This window comes from Chelonoidis abingdonii, chromosome 18 (genome assembly GCF_003597395.2).
Source record: "Chelonoidis abingdonii isolate Lonesome George chromosome 18, CheloAbing_2.0, whole genome shotgun sequence".
Taxonomy (NCBI): Eukaryota; Metazoa; Chordata; order Testudines; family Testudinidae; genus Chelonoidis; species Chelonoidis abingdonii.
This window is the reverse complement of record NC_133786.1, coordinates 13,755,662-13,770,015: the sequence shown is the minus strand read 5'-3', so window position 1 is coordinate 13,770,015 and position 14,354 is coordinate 13,755,662. Positions and strand designations below refer to the sequence as shown.

The 14,354-nt window shown below is 58.5% G+C and overlaps 1 protein-coding gene across 1 annotated transcript; it reads right to left on the bottom strand.

Moving 5' to 3' along the window:
* Positions 1–921: 921 nt before the first annotated feature.
* On the bottom strand, positions 922–12,128 carry MFRP (membrane frizzled-related protein). The gene is given in 13 exon segments (XM_075073440.1): positions 922–1,457; positions 1,459–2,018; positions 2,062–2,196; positions 3,138–3,268; positions 3,910–4,058; positions 5,162–5,238; positions 5,890–6,015; positions 6,460–6,590; positions 8,697–8,931; positions 9,364–9,513; positions 10,004–10,144; positions 10,740–10,854; positions 11,917–12,128. Coding segments are annotated over 13 exon segments (2,304 nt in total). The 5' UTR covers positions 11,971–12,128; the 3' UTR covers positions 922–1,157.
* Between the last annotated feature and the right edge of the window lie 2,226 nt (positions 12,129–14,354).

Sequence of the window (14,354 nt, the reverse complement as noted above, 5' to 3'; positions counted from 1 at the left end):
CGGTGCCAGAATGGGGCCAAGGAACTGAAGCATGGCAGTGGGTGCTATGCCTTAAGCTGCCGTGGCACTGGGGAAGCAGCCCTCCAGTCCCCTGCTGCCCAGATGAGATGTCAAGTTACAGGCGTGGGCACCGGAAGGTCTGTGGAATGAAGTGTGATGTCGGGTAAGATGCCATTTCTTAAGGTGTTTTTTGTCATTCATCTCCCTAGATACTTTCATACCCCTCCCACCACAACAGGGCCCCAGGTAGCTATGCTTTTATCCTCACCACCCCCTGATTGTATTGTCTCCGATTTACAGATGGGGAAACTGAGTCACAGAAGGATTTATTTTTTCTTTTCCCTCAGTCATGCAGGGAGTCTGTTGCAGAGCTGAGAACTGAACTCAGCCCTCTTGAGTCCCATGCCCAGTCCAAAAGCAGCCTTCCCCCCTTCGGCAGCCTGTGCATTAGCACAGCGCTGGTCCTTGCCATGTGTCGAGCACGAAGTGGTCGACGGGCAACAGCCGCTCAGCCAGGCCCAGGTGTGTGCTCTGCTGGGACTGGGGACATTAGGACAAAGATGGCCGCCCCTGTGCTCCTTATGTTGGAGATGGCAGGTACCATTCTTGGGTCAGCTGGGAGGGAGCTGTCACCTTGCTGCAGGAAGTAGACTGGGGTGCGGGGGAGTAGAGAGTCACCTTCCCCTCTGCTTGGACGGGGTATCGGAGGATGTGGTGGGTGAGAAGAAGGCACGAGCCGGCTGATTCTTTAGCTCCCCTGCAGGACTGGGGAGATGGGGCCAGGTGTTGCCAAAGTGCTGTGGCTATGCAGTGTGGGGCTCCCAGAGCCAGTCACTTGCATTCCAGGCCCTTAGGGCCAGCCCCGGCAGCTCCCTTAGGGGACTGTTATGGGGGATACCAGGGGGAGTTATGGGGCAGCAATCTCCCAGTCTCAGGGTGGATGGTTTCTTCTCCAGCACCTTTATTTGGGGCTCCTGGGCCCCACAGGCTCTTCCCGTGCCCTCAGGCCCCCGAAGGGTAATGGATAGGAAGGGGAGGGTATAGCTCTGAGAAGGATTTGGGTCCCCACCCGACCCAAAGTCAGACAGGTTATGTTTCTGGCCAGCATGCAGGGAAAGCCAGTCCCATCCCTCTGCTTATTGGGCCCCACCACCCCCTCACGGCTTGAAGCACTCCACAGGGTCATTGGAGTCGGGGAGGACATTGCAGTTGATGGGCCAGAGGATGCTGAGGAGGCTGAGAGCCTGCTGGCAGCGCTGCTCCGCCGTCAGGCACACGGAGCGGCAGGGCTGCAGGACGCCCCCGTCCGGTGTGCACTTGGGCACGAAGAGGCTGCATATCAGCAGGTGCAGGTGCTGGTAGCAGGGGAGCCCCATCAGGACCTGCGAGGAGACAGGGAGGCAGTGAGCACCACAAAGCCTGGGGCACCGATGTTTGGGGGGCTGGTTTCCCCATTTATGGGTGCATTTCCCCTGGATACCCTATGTCCCCTCCTTCCACACAAAGCAAATTCTCCACCCAGCCTGCTTGCTTCCCACTGGGTTTCCTTCCCACCCAGCTGACAAATGATTGGCTGGGCAGAGCAGTCTCCCTCACGGCCTCCTGTGCTGGGCTCACCTTGTAGTCTCGGAGCATGGTGGCTGCCCCCTGCTGGTCTGGGATGGTCAGCCAGATGTTGGGGAAGGAGGTGGTGTTGTAGCTGAGGCCCAAGCACATCTCCACTTGGATCTGCTGGCAGGAGGACTCTGCAGGGAGGAGGGCAGGAGATACAGGTGGCAGCTGTATCTGAGCTGGAGGGATGCACTGGCTAGGACTTGCAAAGAATGGTTGCAGGGCCCATGGGCTCCAAAATCTGGATCCTAGCCCGGCAGGTGCCTCAGAGTTGGCGGTCACATTAGTGTATATGGACAGATGTTCCCTGGGTGCAGGGCTGAGACCTACCAAACTCATTCCACTTGTGACCTGAACTGCCTGAAGGAAACAGGCGGATAAGGTTCCCCCACCCCATAAGCCAAGTGCTGGTCATTGCAGGACCTGGATTGAGCTAGGGGTTTCACTCACCAAAGGAGGGAGGTGAGACACTTGTGCAGTTGAATTCATCGCCCCCATCTGGGCAGTCGTGCCAGCCGTCACACACCGACTCCCATGCCTGGCACTCCCCGTTGCTGCAGGAGAACTCTGAGGGGCTGCACGTTTCTTGGCGGATGAGCGAGAAAGATGTCGGAATGAGCAGGTACTTGGCTGAGTACAGCAATGGGGCCTATATGCAATGGGCTGCCATGTAACTATAGTCACCATAGTGACCCTGCACTTGCAGAGCCAACTGGGGACACACGAGCAGTCAGCGACTGTAATTACAATGGGAAGGGGTGCCCTCTCCAGTGTAACTACCATGTAGCCATGGTCACTGGATCACAGACCCAACCGGACAGCGCTATCATATGGTGACTATAGCAAGTGTCCCCATGCCAGGGTAGCTACAGTGGTATCAATTCACCACTTCTCATACACACAAGCCTGTGAGCTTGCTGGGCCTCAGTTCCCAGCTGTACAACAGCACTGCTTCAGCAGACAAATGCACCAAGGAGGAGCAAAGGTCCCCTGGGAAGTACCTTGGAAAGAGGAAGCGGGGGAAAAGGCAGACCTGGAGGGTGGAGGAGTGGACTCTGACAGTCACTGCTAAGATTTCTGGGCCATGCTGCTTTCTGTTTACCCCAGAGATTCCCCAGGGGTGGGGTTAGGAAGGTGATCCCATTGTTCTCCCTTGGTAACTGCAATCAGCTACTTACTGGTAGCAACAGGGAAATGACAGAGTGTCAGGCCATTCCCTTGGTAAACACCCCAAGGCTGTTCCCTCCTCCTAGGCAAAATTACCCTGTGATCAGCCTAGCTGGGGAAGTCTTTGGCCCCTTCCAGAGGAGATGGGACAATCTCACAGCTGGCGACGCAGAGCAATGGCCGAGACTAGTGGATGCCCCACTCCGTGCCAGTGATGAATCCACTGCTGAGCAGCACCCCGGCAGAGACTGCACATGGGTTGGCTTGGCACCAGGACATGACGCTCAGAGATGGGCAACCCTGCCACCCAGCTGGAGAAAGACCCAGGCAGCAGGTGTGTTTCAGACCCAGGCACCTACTTTCCGTGGCGTTCCGGGCATGGTAGGTGGCAAAAAACCCGTCCTCCGCCACGCCTTCATCTGCCATGAACAGGATGGTCATGACATGTCGTGAGGAGGTCAGGACTGGCGGCAGCTGGGAGCCACAGAACCTGCCGAGAGAGGAAATGTGATAGGAGCGAGGGGGCTGAGGAGTGGGGAAGAGAGACGGGGCAGGGGGAGGAGCGAGATGGAGAAAAAGGGGCGAGTGAGACAGGGAAAAAAAGAGAGAAGCAGGGATGGGGAGGGGGATGGATGGTGTGTGGGAGGTTGTGGCCATGCCAAATGCCTCTGGAGACGTTTGCCCTGTCCCTGTGCAGCCCATCTTCTTGCTGTGTGCAGAATAATGGCTAGTACCTTGGGAGGGCATTGCTGCCTAGTGGATAGAGCACTGGACTGGCACTTCGGAGCCCTGGGTGCCCTTTCTCAGCTGTGTCACCAGCCTGCCTTGGGCAAGTCACTTCCCTGCTGTGTGAAATGGAGAGGGTAAGACCGACCTGCTTGGTACAGCGCCTGGAGATGTATGGCTGATGAGAGGCAGTTAGTGCTGGGTCTGGGAGGGGCAGGACCTGGGTCTCTCCAGTGCTGGGGAGGGGGGCATTCAGTTGGATAGGAGAGAGGTGCCTCTTCCCCCAGCAGGAGATGGCTCTGCAAGGCAGCCCTGCTCAGGGAGTTCTGTGTACCCCCCACCCCCCGCCCATTCCCTCAATCTCCTGAACCCAGTGGCAGACTGCTGAGCTGCGGGCGCCTGTACCTGCCCAGAAGGCTGGGGGCATCTGTGCCTGCACTGTCGTGCACCTCCACAAAGTCGAAGGTGCAGTCCTCCTGCCACTCCAGGCTGAAGTTGTGGAATTGCAGATCGATCACATGGCCCACGGGCACGGCAATCTGCCAGATACACAGCTGGAAGAGACCGATGGCAGTGAGCCTGTGCCAGACACCCCTGTGAGTGTCTGGATGGGGAACTGCTAGGCAGGCACAGACTGGGTGAGATGGCATGGGAATTTCATGATATTTTGTATGAAGCATGTGTGTGCCTCAGTTTCCCCTATGTGGTGTATGGTTAAATAGGTGGTGGGAAAAGGTTGTTTCCTCTTTGCAGAGACCCCAAGATCTGGGTATGTCTGACACCTCGCTGCCTGGGGCCCTGGGCCCACGGAGAGTCCCAGAGGACAACAGCCACTCCAGCTAGATGGACACTGGGCACCTAGCAACTAACGACCATGGATGCCCGCAGGGGAACAAGGACAAAGGAGGGGCCGGGTGAGGTTGCAGGAAGTGGCGGAGATGTTCCTGGACTGAGATTAAAGAGGGGTCAGAGGGCTCTGGGCCAGATGTGGATGCTGTAACTTTCTGTTCCCTGTGTTAACCAAGGGCTGTCTACGCTGTGTTCCAGACATCTAATAAACCCTGGCGCTGTTACAGTTCTGGCTGCATCACTGCAGTTTAAGGAAGGGGAGGGAATGCATGGATCCCTTTGGGTGCACATGCCTCCCGCAGGTGGACTCGCTGCAGGAAACTCACGGTGGGAAGCCGGGGTGCTGAAGGCTGAGGTTCAGTCCCTGGAGGCGGGGAAGCCAAGTGGCTCACCCTAGCGAAAGAGCATGACTCTAAGCGGGCTGGCACACTGAAGGGCTCCTCCCAGGGACTGTTCCAGAGCCACACAAAAGCACCGGACCTGATCCGTGACACCAGGCATTAAACGCCTGCCCACCTCTGGATGGGGGAGCTACCAGCGTGGCCCAGACTGGGGCATTTCTGTCTCTTTTCGTGTTTCCGGACACAATGCGGGGGGTCATCCCTCTGGGGCTTGGACAGCACAGGTCAATCTGACCCACTCCACCTCCCCTGCCCTCCATAGCCCTGGTTCTCCTTTGTGGTGCCAACAGCTGCATGGTGGAGGTTGGCCCTTCTCCTCTTGTGCCAGCTGGGCCACATGACACTCCTCCCTGTAGCCTCCATTGCTTAGCACTCTTGCTGCCCCCCGCCCCTGGCTCCTCCCTCACCTGCTGATGCGGGTACGGCTGGGGGTGGCTTGGGGTGGAGAACTGCCCCTCCAAGTTGGTCAACGACCCACCGCATTCTGGAACGAGAGACACCATGGGGCTGGATCTCTGCTCTTCCTCAGCTGTGACTGGTGCATGCTGGTTGTTCTGCCTCCAGTCCTGTGATCCATGGGCTCTCCCCCTCCCTCCCCGGCCCGGCCCAGCCCAGCCCCCCTCCCACTGCTGTCTGATTCAGTCCTGGCTTCCCAGGGCTCCCTGCACCCTGCAGCACCCAGGCAAGAACTTTTCAGCCTGTCCCAGCTGAGGGATTTGCTCTGGCCCCACATAGTCTGTTAAAGCTCCCCCCACCCCACTCAGCCCCCAGCACATGGACTTTTCCTCCATGGCTCTGCCCGTGCCCCTCAGTCTTGACCCACAGCATCCCCTGTTTTTCCAGTCCTGGACCCCACCCACTTCTGCCAATGCCCCTCAACTGTTACAGGCACCATCCCCCTGCTGTCCCAGGCCTGGGCTCCCACACTTGACCAGTGCCCTGTATGTCTGTCCTGCCTGCCAGCTCTGCCAATGTCCCTCAGTCCTGACCCCCAACACCCCATTGCAACTCCAGTACAGGGCCCCATCCAGCTCTGCTGCTGCCCTTCACTCTGCCCTGCTGGCCCAGGCCTGGCCCTGCACGGCCCAGCCCCTGCGTCGCTGAGCCGTGCCAGAGGCCACTCGCCTGCCTGTACCTTTGTGTCTCGAGCTGCAGTTGGCTTCATCGCTCTTGTCTGTGCAGTCGTGGAAGCCGTCACAGACAAGGCCCAGGTCGAGGCAGAGCCCCTGGTCGCAGAAAAACTCGTCCCAGGCACAGCTCTCTAGGACAGCCAGACAGATGGACGAGGAAGAGGTGTGGCTGCTGAAAGCAGGAGCTCATGGCTGGGTGAGGGCCTATAAACCTGGCAATGCCCCTTTGTCAGCAGCTTCATGCCCAGGGCCAGTGCCCCATCTCCTGTGGGTTCACAGTTCTGAACGCCAGAAGGGACTGCTCTGATCAGCTGTGTAACAGAGCCCCCTCCTTCCCCCCCGCAAGGTGGAGGCCCTATCCAAAGTGGGACCCCCTCCCAGGCGAGGGCAAGCACCCCAAACCCTGTGCCCATCTGTACGCTGTTTTGTGCAAGCCGAGTAAGATGCTCAGTGAGCCTCCCTTGGAAGCTCCCATAGGTGCCCAGGGCTTGGGGTGGTCCTGCATCAGAGGGCCCTTGCTGCCCTGGGAGGGTGAAGCCCCAGGGGGTGGGATGGTTGTGTGGGGCTGCACTCACTGTCGCTGGGCAGGATGGCACGGTAGTGGGCGGTGAACCCCAGGGCACCCACACTGTTGTCCGAGACAAAGGTGACGCGCAGCTGGTTGGAGTTGGTGTTGATTGTCGGGGGGGCCACGTCGCCACAAAACCTACAGAGAGCAGCAAGTGTGTGCAACCGGTGCCCCTTGCCCCAGAGACGCTGGCGGGTGGGGCAAGGAGCAGAAGCAGGCACCTGCCCATTACTTCCTTAGGCCCATGTGGCTGGGACGGCCTGGATCCCATGGTGGTGGGGAGGCTGGATCTGCCAGGGTGCCTGCGGGGCAGCAGCAGAGCACAGGACAGCTGCTGGGATCCCTCCACTCCGTTCCTGCTGCGCTACTCTAGGGGGAGGGACCCACAGGCCCAGGGCAGGGGTCGCTTTCAGACTCATGGCTGGAGGCAGGAAGGGTGGACAAGTTTCTCTCTCACAGCTCTGTCAGTGCCCCTCAATCCTGATCCAGAACAATATGCCATGCCAGCCCTGGGACATCCTTTGCCCCCCAGCTCTGCCAGTGCCCCTCAGTCCTGACTCATAGCCCCCTGCCATATCACACCTGGGACATCCTTTGCCCCCCAGCTCTGCCAGTGCCCCTCAGTCCTAACTCATAGCCCCCTGCCATATCACCCCTGGGACATCCTTTGCCCCTCAGCTCTGCCAGAGCCCCTCAATCCTGACCCAGAACCCCCCACCATACCACCCATGGGACACCCTGTCCCTCCCAGCCTCCCACCCACCTCTGCCAGTGCTCCTCAATCCTGACCCACGGCCCCCTGCCATACCACCCCGGGGGCACCCTGTGTCCCCCAGCTCTGTCAGTGCCCCTCAGTCCTGACCCATAGACCCATAGCCCCCTGCCATACCACCCCTGGGGCACCCTGTTTACCCCAGCTCTGTCAGTGCCCCTCAGTCCTGATTCACAGCCCTCTCCCATACCACCCCTGGGACACCCTGTGCTGCCCCCCAGCTCTGCCAGTACCCCTCAGTCCTGACCCATAGACTACGGCCCCCTGCCATACCAGCCCTGGGACACCCTGTGTCCCCCAGCTCTGTCAGTGCCCCTCAGTCCTGACTCACAGCCCTCTGCCATACCACCCCTGGGACACCCTGTGCTGCCCCCCAGCTCTGCCAGTACCCCTCAGTCCTGACCCATAGACCCACGGCCCCCTGCCATACCAGCCCTGGGACACCCTATGTCCCCCAGCTCTGTCAGTGCCCCTCAGTCCTGACCCACAACCTCCTGCACTGGGATCCTGTGATGGCATGTACAAAGTCTGCACTGGATAAGAAGGGGTTAAGCTCTGGGCCTAGGTGGAGGCACCTGCAAAGCCTGCCCAGCTGGAGGCAAGGTATAAAAGGGAGGCAGAGGGGCATGGGCAGACCCTACAGCTGGGGAAATGTTACCAATACAGCTCTGACCAAGGTTGCAAATCAGAGTATGGAGAGACCCAGTGAGCACGTCAGAAACTTTGTGGTTCTTTAACTTCCTCTGGGGACAGGGACAGGGACTGTGGGTAGAAAGTGACCTGGAGGGTGGCTACTTAGCACCCCAAGGTGCAGAGCCTGGCTGCCCACCATAGGGCCCTGTATGGGAGCCTGGGATAAAGGGTGGGCCTGGGGTCCCCCACCAACTCCAAAAGATGGCACCCACAGAAGCCTTCTCCTTAGGGGAGAATCCAACTGGGGGAGCCCAGAGCCCAAGTCCCTGAAGCCAGGGGGAAAACCCTGAAATCTGTGGGTGCTGGAAGACTTCTGAGACTGGTCTCTATAGGGACCCCCTGGAAGGACTGGCTTGGTTTGTATGACCCAGAGGGGGTGGGGGGGTGAGCCACAGAAAAGGGACTGCCCCCCCTCCCCGCCCCAAGACAGAATTGTAACTGACAAGGGGATGTTGGGGAGGGAGACAACCTGCTGCAGCCCTGCTTGAGTGCCAGGCAGCCCTGGGGGTGAGTTCTCTCTCTTCTCCCACCCCTACTTACTGCTCTACCAACACACCTCCCCTGGACCTTCTGCAGGCCCAGCTAGGCCAGGGCCTGGCCTGAGCAGAGGCTGCTGCTTGATTTGACAAGCTGCCTACCCTGGCAGATGGGAATCCAGGGCTCTTTGCAATTGGCACCCCTGTGGCCCAAAAGCTGAGGATCTGGTGGCTGATCTGAGCATGGATGGGTGGGGATGGGGGGGGGGGCTGTGATTCACCCAGCCTGGCAGTGGGTCCCACCTGGATGTCCCTCCCCAAGGGGAGCCACTAGCAGCCCCCAGCTCCTCGTACAGCTCCACCCGGTCGAAGAGGCACCACCTGGTGCCTTCCAGGCTGAGCGACTCAATCTTCAGTTGGATGGCCAGCCCGTCCTCCACCTGGATGCGCCAGATGCACAGGGTGTTGGGTGGGTAGGGGGCAGGGTACCTGGGGGAGCTGAGGGAGCCCTCGGGGCCCTGCAGGGTCCCCCCACAGGCTGCACAGGGAGACAAGAACATTGGAGAGGGATGGTTACATAGGCTGAGTTAAGAAGGGGTTGTCTCCCCATATCACCCAGGAATCGGGGAAGCTGTGGGGTGGGGGCCCCCCCTTCATGCCCTCAGCCCAGGAGTGGGGAAAGCTGTGGGGTGGGGAGCTCCTCTCTGTGCCCCCAGCTGTGGGGCTCAGTGCTTACCCTGGTCAAGGACGGGAATCCCCTCTGCTCTTAGCTGCTCTCCCCACTGCTCTGCTTTTCTGGGATTAACATGGGGCTAGTCAGGGAGGTGAGGAGGGCTGTGAATGTGGCTCCCTGTGCTCTCGCCATACAATGGGGTCTTGGTTGGGAGTCTGATACCCTCCTGCGCTCAGTAGGGTGGGGGTAGATCCCCTGGCCTGGGGAGAGGCTCTGTGCTAGGCCTCAGGTACTCACAGGGCTCTGGTGTAGTGGCTGGGGGTGGCGCTCTCGGTGGCGCGGTGGCCATGGGCTCGGCTGTACCAGCAGGTGCTGTGATGGTGGTGGCGTGGTGGTGAGTGGATGCAGTCACAGAGGGGAGTCCGGCCGGGCGTGAGGACTGCAGCTCTGCTTCCACAGGGAGAGCCAGGAGCAGAATCAGGTAGTGGAATGGGCTTGTCTGGACAGGGAGCTGGGAAGCTCATGCAGGGATCAGATGCTTGGCGGGGGAATCCCAGGCTGCAGCTGTCACTTCCGCTTGGCACCCCAGATCTTTCCAACCCACCCATGCATGTGGGGGGGGGGGTGGGAATGGGAGCTAGGCATTTTGGGGCTGGGGGGGGGGTCTCACCACCCCAACCTCAGTGGATTTCAGGCAGTCAGTGATTCCAGCTGGAAGGTAGAGGAGGTGGGGCCAGGGTCTTGATGGGTAGCAGGAGCTAACCCTTACTGCAGCCCCCAGGTGTGTGCTCCCAGCCCCACTCACTGCCCCCTCCCCCCACAACCTTGGGGCTTTGCTGGTGTGTAAGGCTGGAGCTGGGTCTTGCTGCCTCCCCTCTCCCTGTTCCCAGCTGCTGTCTGCCCCCCCTGCCCCAGGTGCCCCTGCCCAGGTACTCACTGGAGATGATGATCCCCAGCAGCAAGGCGAGGAGCAGCAAGAGCAAGGAGCTCATCAGGGCTACGCACAGCCAGGAAAAGGTGCAGTCGGGCCTGTGTTTCCTGCCCACCCTGCTCCAGAGCTGCTGGCGTGCGGGGAGAGCTGTGTGCACAGCAGGGGGTCACTGGTGAGCATGGGTGGGGTGGGGGCTCCTTCCCAGAGCCCTGGGGGAGAGGCCTGTGGGGCACCCAGTCCTGCCAGTGCTAAGAACAGGGGGTCAGGACTCCCAAGGCTGGAAGAACTGGTGAGGGGATCCAGTGGGGTACACATGGGTCTGGGTATGAGCAGGGGACCCCTGCAGCTAAGGGAGGAATGCTTCCCCCCCTCCAGTGTCTTGGAATACCCTATATCCTGGAGCTGGCAGCCAGTGGGCGCTGTGTTGGGTGGACCTGTGGGTCACTGTAAACCCGCAAGCACCAGAGGGTGAGCAAAGTGCAGCTGGAGGGCACTGGAACAAGCTGCTGTGGGGCACAGGACCAGATCCTTGGGGTGCAGTGAGTACAGGATGCCCCAGCTTGAAGGCACTGGTGTGTCCATGGCAGCCCCCTGCTAGTCAGTACTGTGCACGTGACCCCCTTGGGGAGGACCTGAGGGTCTGCTGGGCCCATCTCCCCCAGGCAGAGGGGGCTCCCCTGCTTCCCTCCATGCTTCCCTCAGGGGCTGCCCACTGGTGCTAGGGCCCCCAGGGGGCTGATACCAAGGCCATCCCAGGGGGATCCAGCGCTGGTCCCGTTCTCCTGCTCTGTCTGGCGTGGGGTGGGGGGTGCGCAGTCAGCTCCCTCGCTCTCAAAGATGGGATTGCAAAACTCTGTCTGCAAGACACAGAGCAGGTGTCCAAGAGGTTGGTGTGGTGGTGGGGGGCACATGGGTCAGAAGTGCAGTATGGGGCTGCAGGGAGGTGAACAGTGGTTTGTGGTGGCTGGGGTGGGGGGGAGGGAATACTGGGCATGGTGGTCTGTTCATTAATGGGAGTCAGTGCCCTGCTGGGTGTGTGCAAGGGGGCCAGCCCTGGGTGCTGGTAGCAGGAGGGATCAGTGCTAGGGAGCTGACACAGGAGGTATGGTGAGAGGGGGATCTGAGGAGGTGTCCACCCCATACAAGGCAAAGCAGGTTAAATTAGGTCAATTAACCTATAGGCTGCCCCAGGAGGAGACCAGGACTCAGTAAAGCTGAGTGGAAGATGATTTTCAGGTGGTGGTGGGGTCTAAAGGGAAGAAGCTTAGAGCAGAAGGGGCTGCTGGGGAAGCAGTTGCTCCCTAGAGGAAGGAGTGTGGACAGTAAATCAGGGCTGGGGAGTGCCTAGGAAGGAGTCCCGTGCAATAGTGCTGGGGCCTGGGAGCAAGCAGACAGACAGTGGCTGCTGGGCATAGGGCTGGAGCCTGGGGTAGTGGGCAGGCCTGGCTCTCTTCCCTGCTGCTAGGAAAGTGGGACAGGGCCTGGCTTTGGTGCAGAAGGACTGTCTGGAAGGACACTGGGACAATGGATCCAGGAAGGGAGGACAGGACAGTGACCTGGCCAAGGGGCTGAGTCACAGAGGAAGCAGCAGGAGCCCTGAAGAGAGAGGTGGGATGCAGCATGAGCAGCTGTCAGAGGGGGGAGCATCAGACCTGAAAGGAGTGAGACCCCAAGCAGGTGCCTCAATGGTGAGTGAATCCCATGATGGGGGGGGGGGTCAGTTCCAGGCACTGGGAGAGGGAACTGAGGGTGCCTGGTATTGAGGGGGAGCACATGGCACTGAGGGGTCCAGGCTTGGGAGGTGACTGTCTGGCCCCAGGGGCAGGATGCGCACCAGCAGTGGAAGCTCTGGGCTAAGTGGGTTCACTGCTAAGACCCCATGTAGCTCCCTCCCCAGTGGCACCTGCCACCGCCCGTACCTTACTCTGCTCCAGCCTTTCTGGGCACAGCATGATTTCAGTGAAGTCCTTCATCGCTGGGGGTGATTCCTGGCAGGATCTGGCTAGAATTGCTCTCCTGGTACATTCCTTGCCCTCAGGATCTGGTGGGCCCTGGCCCCCTCCCATGGCCCCTCTGCCATGGGGATGGTGGCTCCTAATCACTGCAACAGCCCAAAGCTGCTTCCAAGGGCCGTGACTGGGGTTTGATCCTTCACCAGAAACATCCACACGGCTCTGGGCAGAGCACTGGGAGTCTAACCAAAGAAACTCAGCTCTGGGTGAGCTCAGTCTGCCTGCTGCAGGGAATGTAATGGCCAGGCTGGTACCAAACTGAGGAAGCCAAAGAATGGCTGTACTGGGTTCCAGGGGGAGGGAGCTGGGAAAGCAACTTGGGAGTGAGAATTTAAAAAGCATTAAACCAGCCTAAGCACCAACCCCTCCTCTCCCTTAATCCAACTCAGCTGAGGATGCTGAGGTCAAGTCCCCTGGCATGGCGAACTGGAGTCTTAAAGGGACAGCACTGTTCAGATGATGCAGTTGGATTGGTGCTCCCCAGGAGCTGAGGACCCTACTGGCTCATGCAGCCAGATCTGGGATCCACAGAGGGGTCCCCCATCAAGTGGGTGAGATGACCTGCCTTGCTTCCCCTGCACTGTGTAGTAAGTGGCAGTGATGTTCCACCCCAGAAGTGGCTACATTGTGGTGGTGGTGGAAAGCACCTCTGTATTCATACCCTACATGCCACTGCACAAAATAGGTCTTGTGAGGGATCATTTGAAAATTAATAACTTAATGTAAAGTTAGAATATCCCCTGTACAATGGGACATGTTCAAAATGCAACAGCCCTGCGTAGGCAAAGGCGTTAGTGGTCTGTCCTGAAGAAGGGAATGTGTTTACTTGTGTGCAAATTGCAGGAAGCAGGGTCCTCAAAACAACAGGGGGAGGAGATGACAGGAAACAAACAATTTTCCCTCCTTGTTGGCTGAACTGTAGGGAGCATGAAGCCTCTTTCCCACCAGACTCTGTTGCCTTCCTTACAGCTTGCATAAACTTTGCTTCGCGGGTAACCTTCAGCAGGACCCACTCCTAAGGTTCCCTGGACTATAAAAGGACAGAGAACCCCAAGCGATCTCTTTTGCCTAAGACCAAGGCACCTGCACCTTTGGGCCTCTGGGAGGGAACCTGACCCAGGAGAGGGACAGTCTTCATCTTGCTTGAAGGCTGGGGGTGAGACCATCTCAAAACAAGCTTTGAACCAAAACTTGCTAGACTATTAGACTTTCAGATGTGTGTTCACTCTTCGCTTGCACTCAAATTCACGTAATCCTACCTTTTTTTGTTTGCTTTTTAATCAAAAACAATCCAGTGCTGTGTGTAAACCCAACTGTTTGTTTAATGCCAATTAAAGCAACAAACTGAATGTTGACTTCTTCAAGGGGGAGTAAATGTGAAGATCTGAACTGGCCAGGAGAGGGCTGGGCAGTGCAGTGGTGGAAGCTGGGACTGGCAGTGCAGTGGGGTCACCCTGACAGTAGTAACCAAGGCTGCTGAAAGCCAGTGCGGCTGCACCAGGCTGCAGTTATGAAAGGACACTTGCGGTGTGACTAGGAGTCTTGTTGGGAGCTACAGCAGCAAAGCTGTGAGGCACTCGGGGTTACAGGGCAAGTGGTGACACAATCCCTCACTGGTCTGGACTGCACCCCAGAATGTGACAGTAAGGTAGGCTTATGTAGTACCTTCCTTAGGAGCATCTCCGAGCCCCGGGCTTACATTGCTTTATGAAGCCTCTGCCATCCTTCAGATGTACAGAGTAGTGTCTATGGAGTTTCCTGTCTTTTTATTTAGCCAAGGTGTGCCTCAGTTTGCTCTTGACTTTGCATAGTTACTGGGGTTGGGGGAGACTGTTGTCTCAGGGCAGGCTAAGAGACATAAGCATGGTTGATGCCTAGCTGTCAGAACCTGAATGGGTCCTTAAGGGATCAGCCTCCGCCATTCCTTTATCGATGGAGAATCTGAGAGGACAGTGGCAAACCCTGTCACCAGGACATGGACACCTAGCAACCAATGCCCCAGAGGGAGGTGATTTCCCTCTCCACCTCTCTGCAGGGAAGCTGAGCAGAATCCCCCAGCTCAAGAACCAAGGAGGGGGAATAAAGTCTGCTGGAAGGCATCTGGGTGGTCACCAGGGATCTGAGGAAGGAGATGACAGCGCATGGAAAAGGGGGTTCACTGCAGCTTGGCTGGGCTCTAGGCTAACCTGAAGGACCTTGGAGACTGTGCTAACCTAAGGACTTTCTGTGCTGTGTTCCAGATGACTAATAAACCTTCTGTTTTGACAATGCTACTTGAGTCATTGCAGAGGCGCGGTGAGAGGTCTCCAAGTCAATCTAGGAGCATCTCTCAGCTGGACTGGATG